General features: G+C 43.6%; 1 protein-coding gene across 1 annotated transcript in view; it reads left to right on the top strand.

Moving 5' to 3' along the window:
* LOC113406786 (vascular endothelial growth factor receptor 1-like) overlaps positions 1–18995 on the top strand; it is a 147537-nt gene that overhangs the window by 116187 nt on the left and 12355 nt on the right. Inside the window, exons 17-24 of the mRNA XM_026653493.1 lie at positions 406–541; positions 10673–10777; positions 13326–13439; positions 14427–14515; positions 15086–15245; positions 15635–15732; positions 16245–16367; positions 17404–17515. Coding sequence (XP_026509278.1) covers positions 406–541; positions 10673–10777; positions 13326–13439; positions 14427–14515; positions 15086–15245; positions 15635–15732; positions 16245–16367; positions 17404–17515 — 937 coding nt within the window. The remainder of the gene's footprint in view (positions 1–405; positions 542–10672; positions 10778–13325; positions 13440–14426; positions 14516–15085; positions 15246–15634; positions 15733–16244; positions 16368–17403; positions 17516–18995) is intronic.

Raw genomic sequence — 18995 nt, 5'->3', positions numbered from 1 at the left:
TGGGGGGGGGGGGGTTGTACAGTCATTCAGCAAAAGTTATTTTCAGCAATGGTGTTTAGTCAGTTTCTGAAAATACTTCTTACTTCTTTAAAGTACAGAGTCTATATCCCATGGCAATTATTTGCGTGAGAATTCATCTGGATTTAATTGGAGAAATTGACAGCATCATGTATGAGAAAAAGGAGGAGGAAGGGCTGGTATAAAAATAAAAATGTCACAACATTAAATAACAGAATTTTTAACCGATTTTATATTGGAGTGTGAAACACACGTCCTTGGGGGGGGAGGTGCTTTATGTGCATCTGTCAGATCTAATCAACTTGCAAGCCTTGACCAAAACCAGAAGCTGCTGCCCACTACGGTTTTCCATCTGGTGGTGACTTTGAAATGTTCTTGATTTCCTAGCCTTATTCTTCTGAAATAAAGACCAATTACCTGTCAATCATAATGGATCCTGATGAAGTCCCCTTAGATGAACAATGTGAACGTCTTCCATTTGATGCCAGCAAGTGGGAGTTTGCAAGGGAAAGGCTGAAACTAGGTAATATGCTTGTTACGGTATTAACACACAGCACATCGCCTTTGTGTTTATTAAACTAGATGTGTTTGTAATTAGAGACTACAGACAGGCAGCTGACCATGTATTGCAGATCTGCAGGGCAACTCTACACTTGATTGTTAGTGAGCTGTTATTGTTCTTCAGGTGAATTATCATCAAGATCTAAAATTGCTATTACCTGGCTTTCCGTATGATTAGACTCCAGCTGTGGAGTACTTTCAATCGATTTATTTGTAGTACACATAGGGCTGTTTTGTATTTCTTAGGAACTGAGATACTGTAGAACATAAAATAAAAACAAAGGCCAAGATTTTCAAACCTGGGAGCCTAAAATTAGTTTCCTGAATCCATTCTGAAGCATCTAAATAAGTGGCCAATTGCAAAGGTGCTGAGCACCCAGTAGTCCCTCCTGAAATTAATGGGAGCTTTATTAGTAGTACTGTTATTTATAAGTATACCAGCAATGCCTAAGAGTATGTCTACACTGCAATTAGACACCTGTGCCTGGCCCATGCCAGCTGACTCAGGCTTGCAGGGCTCAGGCTAATGGGCTGTTTAGTTGTGTACATGTTCGGGCTCAGGCTGCAGCCCGAGCTCTGGGACCCTCCCAGAGTCCCACCTCACACTTATTTATTGTATTTATTCATCTACTGATGAAAACGCTATACAAGACTTAGGTATTGTTATTTAGGAGCCTAACTATGGACTCAGGAGCGTAACCTTAGGCATCCATCTTTCCCATAGCCTAATTCAGTTCTCACTTACCAAGGGGCAACTGCCTGTGCAAATGAGGGCAGAAATGAGCCCATATTGTCCTGTTTGAGTTTTCCTCTAACCCACTCGGTTTTACTTCTTTTCTTCAAATTTATAAAAAGACCTATTGGTGTCTCTCCTATGCATGGGGCACCTATCCCATACATTAAAATGCACAATAGGAGATAACAGAAAGGACTGGCCATGCCTAAATAAATATCCATAGAACCTTCCATCTGCTAGCCATCCAGTCTTCAAATGCCTGAGTGGAAAAAAAACCTGGGTTTTCAAGTACTCCTTTAAGCTGAAGGAGTCTGAGCTCTGGCAGACCATGGGAAGGCGCAAATTGCAAAGTTGAGAACATCCTGCTGGCAGCTCTCATTTATATTAAGGGGCCTCCAACTCCAGCGTCAGCACCGATCTCAGCTATGGCAACATGGCCACATGTCCTTTCAGTCACAAATTAGACTTTAGCCAATCCAAGGTGCTAAGGTGACAGTGGCTGACACACTGTGGACTGAATCAGGGACCTCCAGAATAAAAGCATGAGTTGCTACAGCTTGAGCTAAAGATACATGGATCTCTAGCTGGGGGCTGTAACAAACTCACACTTTCTGTGGCTTTGGCACAGAGGAAGATCTGTGCATATCCAGCCACACATTCACCAGTGCGTTGCACTAGCACACAATTCAGATCTCACTTAATTTGTCTGCTATACAGGGTGCAGGGTGAGCAGTATGTGAATAAGTACAGCCAAAATATTTAAATGGTAATTTTTAACACCTGTACATTATTTTGTGAATGCCGAAGCATAAAATTTTGTTGGGAGTCTCCTCGTCTGTGAAAAGGTCTTAGTGCATCAAGAGTTCAATGTGCATAAACTACATGGAAAGAATCAAGTAGAAATAGAATTAGCTAAAGTTCTCTGAAATTCCAAGGAAAACTTGTCTGAAATGGGTTTTGTTTTGTTTTTTTAGAGAGGTTTGGAGGTGAGCTGTGAAAAGTAAAAAGAGAACAGGGAATTAGTTAAAATTGAAAGAACTGGTGTAAACAACTGGTGTAAACAAAAAATGTTGAAAATGAATGAGAACCGGATTCTGAAAAGTTGGGTCAGCAAGGTATGTTAGGTTAGCACATGCATAGGTGCCATTTTTATGGCAGTTAGCCCAACCTTTCAATGACCCTGGCAGCTCTGCGGGGGAATAATCTCATAAACTTGAATAGTTCTTGTATAGTTTCTTCCAATACCAGATGTGTGTGTCTTCCCTTCCTAGCTATTTGTCTTCAGCCTGCATAGTTATTGTAACCAGTGTGAAGAGATTCTCTCTGTTTATATCTCAGTTGCCTTATGTTCCTCATCCATTAGTCCATATTATTGATGTAACATCCATGCAAAGGTGTAGGAGGACTTCCTCCTCACCCCCTGAGGCTACAGGTGTTACAGAAACCAATCCATACTAACTCCATTGAATTCAGGGGACATCCTCCCAATTTAGATGAATGGAAATGAAATTAAATGCTAGCCCCTAAATTAGATTGTAAAACTTTGGTGCATTAAGGCAAATGGCTGTGTTTAGTTACAGCCCTGTACCTTTAACATTGATATAATTTTGTATCTTATGACCTTACCACTGGTGATGATCAATCATAATTTAGGGCATCCATTAAAGTGCTAAAGTTGTGATAGAGGGACCCATTGTAATTATTGCCACTCATGCACCAGGCAGAGTAAAGATTCAGAAATCTACGTAGTAACCAGTTTCGTTAGTTACGCACTCTTACTATGCACTATAAAATTATTCTCTAACTCTGCCAGAGATGAGTGAGTTTCCCACATTGTTTTTAACACACTGAACTTTCATATTTATCAATAATTTAAAACAGGAATCCTCTAACACAGAGCAACAGAACATCTGGAATGTGTCAAATGAATTGTGCATGTTCACTGAATGCCTCTTTGAAACTCCTGCCTTCCCAGCTCCTAAGAGGCAACAGCATATAGCAAGAATGACTTGTGGATTAGCCTCTGCCTGCACTCTCCATTAGGACCGTGCTTCAGCAAAGTGACATGCACATGACAACGTGACAACTCACATACTTGAAGTTAGATGTGTGCTTAAGTATCTTGCTGAATTGGGGCCTGAACAGAAACTGCCTGGCCCAAAGCGAGTTAAGTCAATTCCCATTGACTTTAAAGGATTTAGATTAGCCTCAGAAAGGGTTAGCAAATGTGAGGAATTTTAACCAGAGTTCAGCTGCATTATTCTCTGCATCAGAGTTCTCAAAATGTGGTCACTTGAACGCTGGTCTGTGGAGAGCTGGTAGCTCACATGGTACGGGGTCCTTCTTTTCATCTGCTAACCTGCACTAAAATTCAATTAGATAGTTTCCTGATATTACTTTTCCATGTAAACATCTGTGGCTGTTGTCACAAGGATTATGTGTTGGACAAACTCTCCTCCCATTTATGACAAGGCATAATCTGTATCTTAAAATGTGTTCCACACAATGAGAAAGTCTGAGAATCCCTGATCTGCTCTAAAATTTAATATAACGCAAAACAGAATTAGCTATCAATTCAATTTGATTACCATGAAATCAAGGTTATTGTTCAGAGGAAAAACACGTTTCTAGCATTCACACTGATTAAAGGGAGAATAGAAGCCATATGCTGCTTTAAATGGCAACGAATTTGTTTTCTAAGTGGTGGCTAAATAGTTTATCCCAAAATGGAAAATGGATTATTACTGATGAAGCCAATTAAAATTACTGATTAAACACAGTTTTACTGTGGATACAGGGGTTGTAGTGCCTTGGATTACAGCTTCATATTGGAGCACACCACCAATTGCTAGAGCCCTGCAAATCCGCGGGTATCCGCTTTATATCCGTGGACCGTTTTTGCAGATAGCAGCTTGGATGCAGATACAAATTTTGTATCTATGCAGGGCACTGCATCTCAGACTCACCAGAATGGAGCGGCTGTCACACAGCCTGCAGGCTCCAGCTCAGCTCTCTTAATCACGCAGCAAGGAATAGCCCGCTGGACATTCTGGGAATTGTAGTCCCCAGCTTGAATGGACAGAGCAAGTAAACTACAACTCCCAGAAGGGAGTGAGCCAAGTGCCATTTTGAAAGAAGTATAGTGTTGTAATTTAAACTAGTGGGTGGCAAGGGCACGTGCTATGAAGAGAGCAGTTATCGCCGCTCTCTGCCTGGGTCAGGTCTGCATGCATTACAGCCCTCGCAGTTGCATAGGGGTGTCCGAGCCCTCTTCTGCACCCACTGGGAGAGTGACACTGCACACGAGGGCCCAGGATTGTAGCCTTCTTACTCAGAGTGCGGAAGGAGGTACGACAGGGGCAGAGCAGGTGGTGGGACAGGAGGCCTCTGGGGAGAAGTGGGGGTGGTTAGGGATTGGGGGCTTGCTGTGTGGTGACCTATGGAGTTGTTTAGAGCCCTGCAAATCTGCAGACAATTTTTGCGGCTCACGGATCGGATGCGGATACACATTTAGGCACCTAAGTCCAAAATTTAGAGCCTCAAAATCCTCACTCAGCTGCCGCCTAACCTTATAGCTGCCTATGATATTCCCCAGGGTACAGTCTGGGCTGATGGACAGCTGGGTCCCCTCAGTTCTCCAACTTGGGGTGCCCTTTACACTGCTTTGCTGTGAGAGCAACCGCGTCTAGTCTGCCCACACACAGCCTTCAGCATGTAAATCACCCCCAGATATACAGTCTGAGTGCCAGCCAACTATGAATTACACTGCCGGGCAACACCAGCGAAATTCCCAGTCCCAGACTTTTCCCCAGAAATGTGTGTCTTGTACTGCCCAGCATTCTCCTCCACAATGCAAACTCGTATAAAGTCCGTCATTTCATTAATAGAAAATGATATGCACAAACCTTGTCGTCTCAATTGAAGTTCCCCAAACACTTCAATCCAAACACACTGGTTTAGATAAAATGATAAAACAAGTGTATTATTAACTACAGAAAGAGAGATTTTAAGTGAATACAAGTAATGAGGCATAAAAGTCAGAATTGGTTACAAAGAAATAAAAGGTAAATTGCAGACTAATATCTAACTTAACAAGCTAAATGAATTCAAAGCAAAGGTTTCGCTCACCACATGCGTTAGTCTTACTGGCTGGAATCCTTTCAGCCAGGACTCCTCCCCAAGTTCAGTGTTAATTTCCTTGTCCTTCAGGTGTTGTTGATGCCATGAGTAGAGATGAAGGGGGAGAACATTTGGGGTCTCTGTTCTTCCCTTTTATCCTTTTCCTCTTCTTTGAGAATCATCTCCAGCTGGGGTTCAGGAGACAAAGTCTGGGGAGATGGAACTTGCAGCTGTTTCTTTGCCAAGATGTAAATTTCTTGCTCACACCCTTTTTCCAACCAAGTGATAGTCCATCTGATTTTGTTGATGCCTGGCTGAGGAATCAGTTTGCCTCTTGTCTTTGAAGAATCAGTTTGTGCCTGCTTTTCTAAACTTGGAATAACCCTCTGTAATGTTATACAGTAGAATCTTATAATTTTACATACAGTGTTGCCACACGTATTTTACCAGGACAATAACGATCAGCACATTATGAATTTTCAAATGATACCTCACCAGGCATACTTTGTAAAAAATCCATTATAGTTTTGTAAAAAGGGTGAATATAGGGATACAGACTGTCACACTGCCTAAATTCCCTAGGTGCCTTTCTTTCTAATGATAAAGTGCCATAGGTACCTAAAAACCTGTCAACTCCAGAATACCCCATAGCTCAGGTCACTCAACTGGGAGCTGGGACACCTGGGTTCAGTTTGCTGCTCCACTTCAGGGAGGGGGGAAGAAGAGGGGGATTTGAACATCTCTTACATCCTGGGTTAGTGTTCTAACCACTGGGCTAGAGTTGTAAGTTTTAAAGGAAGGTACCCCCTTCTCCTCTGGCATTTTGTACAAGGCCCAATCTATCGGGCAGCCTCTGAGCATGCCTTCTGGATCAGGCTGTGCAGGTGAGATAGGGGAATGTCTAGATGAGGATCCCACTGGGGCTTACAGGTGTGAGCTGGGTCAGCCAACTTTGTGCATGCTCAGCGACAGATTTTTAGGCTCTTAAGGACTTTATCAGCAGAAATGTAGGCGCTCAGGGACTTTAGATGCCTACAAGTTTAGGTGGCAGCTGAGCAGGGATTTTGAGGGTATGCATTTTGGATTTAAGTGCCTAAAGTGGTAGGAAGACACCTAAACCCCTTTGTAGATCTAGCCCTAAGCCCTTTTGAGGGATTGGGTTTAGAAACTGGATGTAGAAAGCCCAGGTAGCTTTTTATTTTAAACAGCATTCTTGATCCTGAACCTACATGTTCTACAGAACCTGAGAGTCAGGTTCTGCCAGGCAGATGTGGACAGTTCCTAGTTTTTGCCAGTAGAAATGCAGCACTTTTTCACAAAGCTGGGAGGGAACATATACTTACTGGTTTTGCTGGTGCTGCAGATTTTTTCCACAGTGCTCTATTTCATGTTCTTCAATGCTCTTATGAAATATGCTATGTGCCTCCAACAGCCTCCTTTAAAAAATTGGACTGATCATTAGAATGTATAGATTTGTGTATATAACAGAATAGAATATAAAATATTTAACTATCAGGGCCGGCTCTAGCTTTTTTGCCGCCCCAGGGAGCACGTGGAGGGCGGTCAAGGCGGCTTGCAGGGGGGTGAAGGGCAGCACCCGCCTGCTCCCTCCGCCCGTGGGCAGCCCTCCGGCCTTGGGTTGTCTCTCCCGGCCGGGCAGGCAGAGCCCCCGGGGGCTGCAGGAGGTGCTGGCTCAGCCGCTCCTTTAAAGGCGGCTCGGCCGGGCCAGGCTCAGAGCGGCGCAGGAGGTGGAGGCCGGTGCAGGCGGCGGGGAGTGGCGCGTCCCGGGGAGCCCGGCGGCATGGTGAGCGGCAGGGATCGCTAGTTCGTGCCCCTGCAGGGCTGGGCTGGACGCCCCAAAATTGGCCAGAATGCCGCTCCTTACAATGTGCTGCCCCAGGCACGTGCTTTCTCGTCTGGTGCCTGGAGCCGGCCCTGTTAACTATGCAAAACTGAAGTACTTACTTTTACTCCATTTAAATGTACATTAAACCAACAGTTTCTTATTTGCTGTTGGTTTTTACCACTGTATTATCATAATTTAACTGTTAGCAGTGAACAGTTTTTATTGGATGATTCCAACTCTTTTTTTTTTTCTATTTATAAATTGTCCATTAGTAGACTGGTTTTCACAAATTTCTTCATTATTTGCAAGACACTAGAACCTCAGCATTACGAATACCTCAGGAATGGAGGTTGTTCATAACTCTGAAATGATCGTAACTCTGAACAAAATGTTATGGTTGTTCTTTTAAAAGTTTACAACTGAATATTGACTTAATACAGTTTTGAAACTTTACTTCAGAAGAAAAATGCTGCTTTCCCTTTGCTTTTTTAGTAGTTTGTGTTTAACACAGTACTGTACTGTATTTGCTTTTTTTATTTTTTTTGGTCTCTGCTGCTGCCTGATTGTGTACTTCCAGTTCCAAATGAGGTGTGTGCTTGACTGGTCAGTTCATAACTCTGATATTCGTAACTCTGAGGTCCTACTGTATTTTAAAAAAAACAGTGTGCCAATTCCTAGACAAAAATATTTACTCCAAATTTTGATTTTCTAATGTTTGGTTGTTTGGAATTATGTGTTTGTTTGTTTTTGTAAAATTCCAGTGTTCTTGGCAAGTGACACGCTTACATCATAGAGCTGTTCCTTCGCTCTATCTTATCAAGGGTTGTCTTAGAAGTTCCTTATTTAAAATAGTCTTGACGGGGGACAGAGAGAACTGGGCTGGAAGGGTGGGTGGACAATTCCCTCCTTTCTGCTTACTTCCTGAGGTCTGCAAGAGCACAGCTCAAGTCTCCTGGGCTCCTAACATCTGCAGAGGGATGTGCTTGAGTGTGTCATTTTACAACTGTGGTGACCAAAGCAGTGGCTCGATTTTTGCATCGTCCTACCCGTTAAGACTAAAGGTCCAGAAACAGAGAGATCTTATGCAAATAATGCAATGTCTCAGTTTACATATTTGATGAATATACATTCTCCCTGTTACATCTTCTATCCTTTTATTTTGAATGAAAAAGTTGTCTTTATGTTCTACCCTTGTTCGCTCACCATCATATCAATTGTTCTACTACAGTACAGGCATGCTGGAAAATCAGTAAAAATAAAGCTTAATGGGCATTAAGGGGCCTTTAACTCCTGGTGAAACTGAAGCAGAAATCAAGCTGAAGTTAAACACTTGGGTTTGTGATTTTTAAAAATATTATTTGCTGATGTCCTGTCACCTATCGCAACCTCCATCAGCCACTGAAAGAGGAGTGAGGAGCCCAGACCCCGCTGTGAAGGTGGAGGGAGAGGGAGAAATCAGTATTGCCAGCACCAAATGCTCAAAAATCAGGAGTCAGGTCCCCAAATATCCTGAGATTGACATAACAGTCATGAGGATTTTGGTAATAATAATAATAAATGTGGGTTCTTTTTATTCGCGTTCTGGTCTCTGAGCCTTTAGGGTGTGCTCAAGTCGTGTTTTCAAGCTTTTCTCCACAACCACGAGGACTAGAATCTGACTCTTTTTAAAACAAACAAAAAACAAAAGCTGAGATTCTCATACAAATTTGTGATTCCAGCAGCTGGGGCTTTAGAAAGAACACTGGATGTTGTGAGATTTGTCATAAAATTGCAGAAGCCGGCAACACCATCTCAGTCGCAGCACATAAAGTGCCATGGTGTCATCACTGATAGCCCTGGAGCCCACCCAGGCTGTGAGCAGGCGTGACCCTGAGTCCCCTGGTTCCTCTACGGGGAGCCTTTGCCTGGCTGCCTCTCTGGGGCCGAGGGGGCTGTTTCAGTCCTGCCTGCCCAGCTCCCTAAATCCAGGCCCTACTGTGCCACTGATGCTGGTGCTTGTGCCGCCACCATACGTGAAGCTCCCTCTGTGACAGCCCCTCCCCAGTGCACACGCAGGGTCTGTAAGGCGCTCGGCCCCTACCTACTCCATCCTCTGCACTCAAGGGTCTGACAGGAGTTAACGTGAGAGGCATCACCCACTTATTTCTGGTTTCCGTGCTCTCAGCAGGGTGGAGCAACCCTGAGAGACTAAGAGCGTAGCTGGGTTGTACGTCTCGCCCCCACTTTGTGTTTACGTCTGCTTTGGGGTGGGGGGGGTGATGGAGGGGCTTCAGATTCCCGACAGGGAGCCCATGTGAGAGCACCCAAAATTGGAACCCCCCCTGGAGAAATGGAATGGTCTGTGCATCCCACATTGCCGGAAGGCACGTGATATGTGGGGGAGTGGGCGGCTCTCTGACACGTGCTGATCCTGCAGCATGAGGCCCAAAGCTGCCCGGAGAAGCAGGTGTGGTGGGAGGGGTAACACAGCCATACTGCAGAATGGGGCGGACTGGCTTGTTTGGAAACCTTACGGTCACTCCCATGTGACCCAGTGTTTGTGCCTCTGCATCTCCTGTCACAAAGCCCCCATGAACCTCAGCTCACATACATGTAAAGGTCCCATTTGCATGGCTGGTACCTTACATAAGGAAAGTGTGGCCTACAGAAAGGCTACCAAACAAAGCCTCAGCCAGCTGTTGGCCCAGTCTGGAGAGAATTAGGCTATGGCGCTAGGCTGTTTGGGCAGAATATAACTTACTCTTCTGCAGCCTGATCCACAGCCCAGCGAGATCAATGGGATTTGGATCAGGCCCTTGCTACAGAGATAATAGTACAGGAGTACTTGTGGCACCAGACTAACACGGCTGCTACTCTGAAACCAGAGATAATAGTGCTGTAATGATGAGTACAAAACTTGGTTTTGTCAGCAAACTGCAGAGAGAGGCTCAGAAGCAAACATACATCCACTGATAAGAGTGACAAGCTGGGTGAGGTAAAATCTTTTATTGGACCAACTTCTGTTGGTGAGAGAGACAAGCTTTCGAGCTACACAGAGCTCCTCTTCAGGTCTGTGTAAGCTGGAAAGCTTGTCTCTTAGCAACAGCAGTTGGTCCAAAAAAAATTATTACCTCACCCACCTTGTCTCTCTAATCTGGGACCAACATGGTTACAACAATACTGCAAATACTGCTAAGAGTGGCATTTGTTTAGAGTCACTTTTTCTGACCACATTCTAGTTCACCTATGTGGGAGCCCATTAAAAAGTGACCATAGAGCGTTATCTTTTTGTGAAAATATACTTAGGAAGATTTGCAGAGCACAGTTTGTTATTCAATATGTATGAATGGTTTCAATGACCACAAGTTCATTTGTTTACATATGCGTATCTCCACAATTTGTTTTCTGTACAGGAAAGTCACTTGGATGTGGGGCGTTTGGAAAAGTGGTAGAGGCAGCTGCTTTTGGAATTAAAAATTCCACCACGTGCAGAATAGTTGCTGTGAAAATGCTGAAAGGTATTCTGCTGCAGGGCTGTGTTGGAACATATACTGCAATGGTTACCCCCTTCCCCCGCTCCCCTGCCTTGTTCTGCGTGTCATTCAAAAGCAAGAGTTTATTCTGAACGCCCATGAAGGCTGTAGAGCTCACGTTTCAGTTTAGATCAGATTTTTCAAGCTAAATGGTGAGCCCTTAAACTGAAACACAAGGTTCTAGTGAAAGTGCTGGTGAAACGTCATGTGGGCCAGGGTTTCAGAAGCACTCCGCAACTGGTTGCTGCTGCTTCTGAGCACATTTTAAAATCTGGCCCCCACTAGTGCAAGCACCAGGAAAAATAAAAAGGGAAGAGTGGTTTGGGGGCTACAGTGTATCCCAAGAACACAGCCCATAGTACGATTAATAGTTTCATAGAGTTTAAGGCCAGAAGAGACCCTCATATTATCTAATCTGACTTCCTGAATAACGCAGGCCATTAAATTTTGCCCAGTTATCCCTGTATCAAGCCCAATAACATAGACTCATCGATTTTAAGGTCAGAAGCGACCATCATGATCATCTAGTCCGACCTCCTGCACATCGCAGGCCACAGAACATACTGAGAGGTAGAGAATCTACCACTTCTTTTGGTAGTTTGTTCCAATGGTTAATCACCTTCCCTGTTAGAAATTTGTGCCTTATTTCTCCTTTTAACTCAGCTTACAGCCATTGCTTTTTGTTATGCCTTTCTCAGCTCCATTTACGAGCCCTTTAGCACTTAGTACTTGCTCCCCGTGAAGGTCATTACCTGCTAATCAAGTTGCCTCTCAATCTTCTTTTTGAAAAGCCAAACAGACTGAGCTCTTTAAGCCTCTCTCTGTCAGGCATTTTCTCCAGCCCCTAAATGATGTTTGGGGTCCTTTTCTGCACTCTCTTCAATTTCTCAGTGTCATTTTAAAAATGTGGATACCAGAACAGTGCACAGTCTCACCGATGCTGCGTAGAGGTAAAATCACATCCCTACTCCCACTCCCGTTTATATTTCTATGGACTGCGTTATTCCTTTTTGCCATAGCACAGCACTGGAACACATGTTGAGTTGTTTGTCTGCTATGACCTTAAGATCCTTTTCAAAATCAGTTTTCCAGGATACAGTCCACCAATTCTGTAGGTCTGGCCTGCATTCCTAGTTCCTAGATGCAAAACTTTGCGTTTGCCTGTATTAAAACACATTTTATTTGAATGGGCCTCTCTTACCAAGTGATCCAGGTCACTCAGTATGAGTGCCCTGCCCTTCTCATTATTTACCACTCTGCCAATCTTTGTGTCATCTGCAAATTTGATCAGTCGTGATTTTATCTTTACTTCCAGATCATTGATGAAAATGTTGAATAGCATCAGGCCAAGTACCAATCCCTGCAGAACCCCACTAGAAACACCCCATTTCAATGATAATTCCCCATTGGCAACCACTTCTTGAGATCTATCATTTAGCCAGTTCTTAATCCATTTAGCATGTGCCATATTGATATTGTACAGTGTTCATTTTGTAATGAAAATGTTGTGCATTACTAAGTCAAATACCTTAGTAGGGGGTGGTGCATTGCTGCTGTGCTTCATGGGAGCATCCTGGAGGAAGGAATTGTGGGTTAGGGTAAAACAATTCCCTTCCTGTTCCTCACTGCTCCAGAGGTGTGGTAACTTTCTGCTGACCTACACCAGCAATAAACTACTGCCCACCCAGCCCCATGCCAACTCAGCAGTTCTGGTCAGCATGTTGGGTGGGTGACTGGAGCCAAGACTTCACTCACGCCTCTCCAACCTGTAGTGGTGGGGAGTAAGGAGCTGTGCAAAGTCCCTTAACCCTGTGCACCTGATCCCAAAGGGTGGGTAGCCTATGTCAGCCAGCTCAGAATCTAACCCTTAGTAACAGAATGGATTGGCCAGCATGTGAATGTATGTGCTTGAAGATCTAAGAATAGTCAGCTGGATAGTCCATGGCTTTAGGTATAGCACTTAGGATTCTTGTGAAACACTGATTTTCAGCTCCATAATGCCAGTCGGGGATTTGGGAGAAGATATCTGTGGAATACCCATATCTGTCTGTCTATATGGCCTCAGCACTGTAGTATCTGAGCACCTCACACTCATGGATGTTATCCTCAGCACTGCTGTGATGGAAGGCAGCGCTATCCCCATTTGACAGAGTGGGGGCCTGAGGCACAAGTTGAATTAAATGATTTGCACGAGATCACACAGGAAGTCTGGTTTTGATCCAGGTGCTGATCCCAAGTCCCTTGAGCCGAGTCTACCAGACCAACCCTCCTACCCCTACACAGCACCAAAGCTGACCCAGCACACTGTTAAATATAATACTGGGAGGAAGTTAGCAGTGACTAATTCTTTATGTGTCTCACTGCAATTAAAAGGCCGCTAGGCAGGGAGGGGTAGAAAAGAGAACACAAATACATGGAAGTGTATCCAGGGATGACAATTATTTCGTGTGTAAAACCTGGACAATCGGTAGGTGGTGGCATAGATCCCCAAATGAAACTATCTTTATACACTGGCATTATTTTGTGTTCGCAGAAGGAGCCACAGCAAGTGAATACAAAGCGCTGATGACTGAGCTGAAAATCCTGATACACATTGGGCATCATCTTAATATTGTGAACCTGCTAGGAGCTTGCACAAAAAATGGTGGTAAAAGAATTTGTACTGTGCTAAACATGGATTGAGATATTCTCTGGATAATAGTCTTTTGACTGTGTCGGTTTTGTAATGTCATCCCAGGGGCCAGCTGTTGGCTTGTTCTGTCAGTTTCACATGGATGAGCTCTGTCCACCCTCAGCTAAAACAAGGAGTCAGATTTACCCAAATAACTGCTGGCCCCTTCCCCCTTTTTACACATTCCTTTTGGTCTTAGTATTTAAAGGCTTGAATATAGGAGCATCCTAAATAAGGGACCACTTGTTGCCCTAAGCCCAGCAATTGAGATCAGCAGGACTAGAAGTGCTGACTAGATTAAGTATCGTATAGGAAGGACAAGAGGCAGGGGTTTTCAGAAATGGCCACTGACTCTGAATTTTCATTCTTGAGATATACTGATACAGAGGGTATGTCTACACTGCAATTAAAAACTCATGGCTGGCCCATGCCAGCTGACCTGGGTTAAGGGGCTGTTTAATTGTGGGGTAGACGTTTGGGCTCGGGCTGGAGCCCAGGTTCTAGGACCCTGCAAAGTAGGAGGGTCCCAGAGCTCAGGCTGCAGCATGAAACGTCTACATTGCAGCTAAACAACCCCTTAGCCCGAGCCTCACAAGCTTGGACCAGCCACAGGTGTCTAATTGCAGTGTAGACGTAGTATAAGTGGCCAGTAGGTGAGAAATCATTCCTTCTGGATACATCACCCTATTTTGTTTTAGTAGAGATGTGCTGGGGCTGCAAAATTTTAATGAGAACCCAAATCCAGGGTTTTGTGTTGGCCCATCCCTAATTTTCAGCACCGTTATTATTTTGTGAAGGTGTCCAGAGTCCTTCAGGCATGGATTCCTCTACATTAAAATGTATTGCTAATTGTTATGCTGGGAACTAGGGCTAGTTGGGTGCAGGAGAGATTTCGCTGTTCCTCAGAACTCATTTCTTATATCTTATTTTACACCACTGAAAATGTTCTTGACTTCTGCTCAGGGCCTCTGATGGTGATTGTTGAATACTGCAAATATGGAAACTTATCAAACTACCTGAAAAGCAAAAGGAATTTTTTCTTCCCCAACAAGGTAAAGAAGCAGATGCTTTGTATTTGAATCGGTGTCCTCCCTCTCTGCAAGCAAGATCATTCACGCTGAGCGATGGGTGGGTTTAGAGCTTTGGTTTAGGGAACAGAAGCATAGGAAAAGCAGCGTGACCCCCTGATATCAGTGCTGACAGGAACATGCAAGAGATGAGGCTAGGAAAGTTTCCAAAGGTTTAAAACTATTTTTTTTAAATGCATGGAGAATACGAACGTCAAGAATAAAAGATTGTGGATCCCTTGTGCCTCCACACCATACTCCCTGTAGTGGAATCTGCTGGTTTCACTCAGTTTAGTGGGTTCTTTCTTTGTCACAACCATGCAGCCCAATAGTGCCAACCTTATTTGTGTTGGTGGGCACTTAGTTACATGAATAGTCCAATACCAGCCATTCTTGAGACCGTGCTTGCCTATGTGAGCATCACACCCATAGAGGGAAGAGGAAGATTTTAGTAACAGATCACAGATGAGACTATTTCATTGGCTGAACTGATTTCATTCATCCAGCTCCTGCAACTTTGACACAGTATCTCTTACTCCCTCTGTTTGTTTAAAGGATGCGTCATTGCGAGTAGAACAGATGAAAGAGAAAAAAGATATTGAGCTGGTGGAAGGCAAAAAACAAAGGCTGGCTAGTGTCACCAGCAGCGAGAGCTTAGCAAGCTCCGGATTTCAGGAAGATAAAAGTCTGAGTGATGTGGAGGAGGAAGAGGAGGGTAGGTATTAATTCCTTCCTGTTCCTACACAGTCTGTGATATTTTTACAATGTACTCTGTATCTCTGAAAATTTTTCCGCATTTATCACCGTAATAAACATCCATGGGAGATGCTCACAGCGTCATGTCCAGAAGCTAGAAGTTTTTTAAAAAAAGATTATTTACTGGGTTACTTAATCTGACAGGAAAATGTGTGACTGTTTCTTCTTGACTCTCTTTATCTTTGGGGAAAATACTGGAGTAACAGAGTATAAAGCAAATACTATTTTTGTTGGTGGTGGCAGTGGGTTGATGTCCAAGCACCACTCTACTAAGAGTGAACTTACTGGGTAACAGCGGCAGTTAGGAAAAACACCTTATTAACTTAGTATGTGTTAAATTGCTTCCAGATTCTGACGACTTTTACAAATGGCCCCTCACTATGGAAGATCTGATTTCTTACAGTTTTCAGGTGGCTAGAGGCATGGAGTTCTTGTCATCCAGAAAGGTCAGTGTTACCCTTTTGGATATTCCTCTCCAGCAGAATCAGACTCAGGAGAGGTGAAATTATGTCTATATTTTACTGACACCTTTCCTTGGCAGAACTCCCAAAGGAAGGGTGGCTTCCCTCTTGATGTTCTAAATATAAGCATGTGTTTATTCAAGTCTTCATACTATAAACACAGGATTAAGGTGGAAGACTGTGGTTGAAGCTGATTCATTCAGAGAATTTTTTTTTCAAGATATATTAGCCACAGAGCACAAAACTGTTTAATGCCTACCTTGGTAATATGTAACAAATTAAAGACTCATGACTTTTTGGTCTGGAAAAATGTTTGTTTGTGAAGAACTGCCCATTGTTTACGTAACTTCATATAAACTTTTGTCAACTTCCTTAAGAAAATATTAATATGATCTTTCGAATAATAATAATTTTTAAAAAAGGAAACGGAAAGATTCAGGAAATTTGTGGGTAGGATTAAGGAAATGCAGTTTGATTGTTCAACTGTTTTATTATAGTGTATTCATCGTGATCTGGCAGCCAGAAATGTCCTTTTATCTGAGAACAATGTAGTGAAGATCTGTGATTTTGGCCTTGCAAGAGATATTTATAAGAATCCTGATTATGTGAGAAAGGGAGACGTAAGTCAACATTCGGTTTGTTTGTCCAGTTGTTCATAACGTATCATTTTAAACTGTTCATTAAAATGGTCTGTAAATGTTTACATTCCCTGCACTTAAAAGGGTCTGAAAGCTATCGTAGATTTTATGTGAAGATGAGCAATCCAGATGTGTTGTATATACAGTGACCATTTGCATCCTTAAAAACAATGCTCGGAAATGCTGACCATTTCACAGCTCTGGTCTTTTAATAGTTTACATGTTGGCATTTGTTTCTTGGCTAGCCTGACCAAGTAAGCCAGTCAAAGTGAGCTGCTTTCTTGAAAGCAATCATTTATGCCAAAAGGGGTCCGTGTCCCTCAGTGTACATGCACAGGGACAAATTCCGCTCTTAGTGACATTGGGGTAGATTTAACATAACTGCACTGAAGTTGATGGAGTTGCGCCAGGAGTAAGTTTGGCCTCCCACCTGTAAAATCAGGCTGAGCTAGCATGTCTCTCTCTACCGGGGCTGGGAGGCTTGCTCCCAGCTGCAGTGTAGACATACCCAATATGGCCCTGATCATACAGTGAAAACTGTGCAGGCAAACTGTGCCTGTGCATATTGAAGCGAATGGAGCTTGGGTGGCTTCTGGGATCCACCCACGTGGTTCTCTTGGCAGAATCAAGAGTTATCTTACCTACCTTCCAGGAGTTAATGTTTGTAAATTGCTTTAAAGACTTAGAGTACTAAATAGGCACCAAGAATGATTGTTTGAATAACTGAAAATGTCTCCCTATTAAAATGTAATAGGCTTCTCAGTTTAAATTTTTTTACACCACATAGAGTAGATGGAAAATTCATTTCATTTTAAATAGAAAAACAAATTACCTGGCAAAAGAGAGAATAAAATGTTCTAGTTGATTGAGTGCTCATTGTATTCTTGGTGTCTGTAAAACAATACAATAAAATCCTGCTCCGCTGTTAACTATTCACATGGTTATATATTTTTTATCATCTCTGGTTGAATTTTGTATCCACTAAAAATAATTATCTGGCTTGTCCATTTTGTTATAGGCACGACTTCCCCTTAAGTGGATGGCTCCAGAATCCATATTTGATAAGATCTACAATACGAAAAGTGATGTGTGGTCTTATGGGGTATTGCTGTGGGAAATATTTTCCTTGGGTAGGTTTAAATTTATATTATGGAAATTAGAGAATTAACAGTTAGGGTCTAATCCATAGCCCATTTAAATCAGTGGAAAAATGCCTGCTGACTTCAACTGGCCTTGGCTCAGTCCTTTGATCCTAGGTACGTATGATCTATGTTGTGTGTGTAGCTGTATGTTCAATTTCATGGAGAACCACATGAGACCAATGAACAGCCACAGGCGGCCAGTGTAGCTGCACGAGGAGCATTTTAGCTATCTAAAACCCAAAAGGGACACATACAGGAAATGGAAGGAGGGGCATATCACTAAGGAAGCATACATGGGAATAGCACGAGCATGTAGGAACAGAATCAGGAAAGCCCAGGCAAGGAATGAATTGCAACTGGCAAGGAGTGTTAGAGACAACATGAAGGGGCTCTACAAATGTCAGACCATAAAGAAAGATCAGGGATGGTGTGGGTCTGCTCCTCAATAGAGAAGGTGAGCTGGTAACGGAAGGTAATAAGAAGATGGAGCTGCTCAATGCCGACTTTGCTTCAGTCTTCACACAAAAAATAACATGTGACTGGATGACTAGTGAAGTTATCATAGACAATGAAGGGGAAGGGATGCAGATCAGAATAAGTAAAGAAGATGTCACAGATCTTCTGACCAATTCGAATGAATACAATTCAGCAGGGCCTGATGCTATTCACCCCAGGGTGGTGAAGAAATTAACTGAAGAAATCTCAGAGCCACTGGCAATAATATTTGCAAACTCATGGATGACTGGAGAAGGGTGAACATAGTGCCCATCTTTAAAAAGGGGGAAATGGAGGAGCTGGGGAAGTATAGACCAGTCAGCCTGACTTTGATACTTGGGATGCTACTAGAGCAATGTATAAAACATTCAATTTGCAAATACCTGGAGGATGAAGGAGTGATCACTAGCAGCCAGCATGGATTTACAAAGAACAAATCATGCCAAACCAGCTTGATTTCCTTCTTTGACGAGGTAACTAGTTTGGTGGATAAAGGGAATGCGGTGGACATGACATACCTGGACTTCAGCAAGGCTTTTGACATAGTCCCACACAGGGCCGACGAGAATGGGGGGGAAGCCGGTACAAATTACCGGGGCCCGGCGGTCCGGAAGGGGGCCCGGCTTCCCCCCTCTCATCGGTCCTGTTTAGCTGGTCCGCCCTTGCTGGGGGGCCCGAAAAAAATTTTTCACCGGGGCCTGAACCTGATCTCGGCGGCCCTGGTCCCACATTACATTCTCATAAGCAGGTTGGAGAAGTGTGGGCTCAGTAGAACTACCATTAGGTGGATTCATAATTGGTTAAACAACCGCAAACAGAGTAACTATTAATGGACATGTCAGATTGGAAGGAGGTCTCAAGTGGGCAGGGCCGGCTCTAGGATTTTTGCCGCCCAAGGCAAAAACAATTTTGGCCGCCCCCGCCCCCCGCCCCGCCTCAACTCCGCCCCTTCCCCAAATCCCCAGCCCTGCCT

The sequence above is a fragment of the Terrapene carolina genome, unplaced genomic scaffold (assembly GCF_002925995.2).
Source record: "Terrapene carolina triunguis isolate 2854851 unplaced genomic scaffold, T_m_triunguis-2.0 Scaffold139, whole genome shotgun sequence".
NCBI classification, from domain to species: Eukaryota; Metazoa; Chordata; order Testudines; family Emydidae; genus Terrapene; species Terrapene triunguis.
This window is presented reverse-complemented; position numbering and strand designations above follow the sequence as displayed.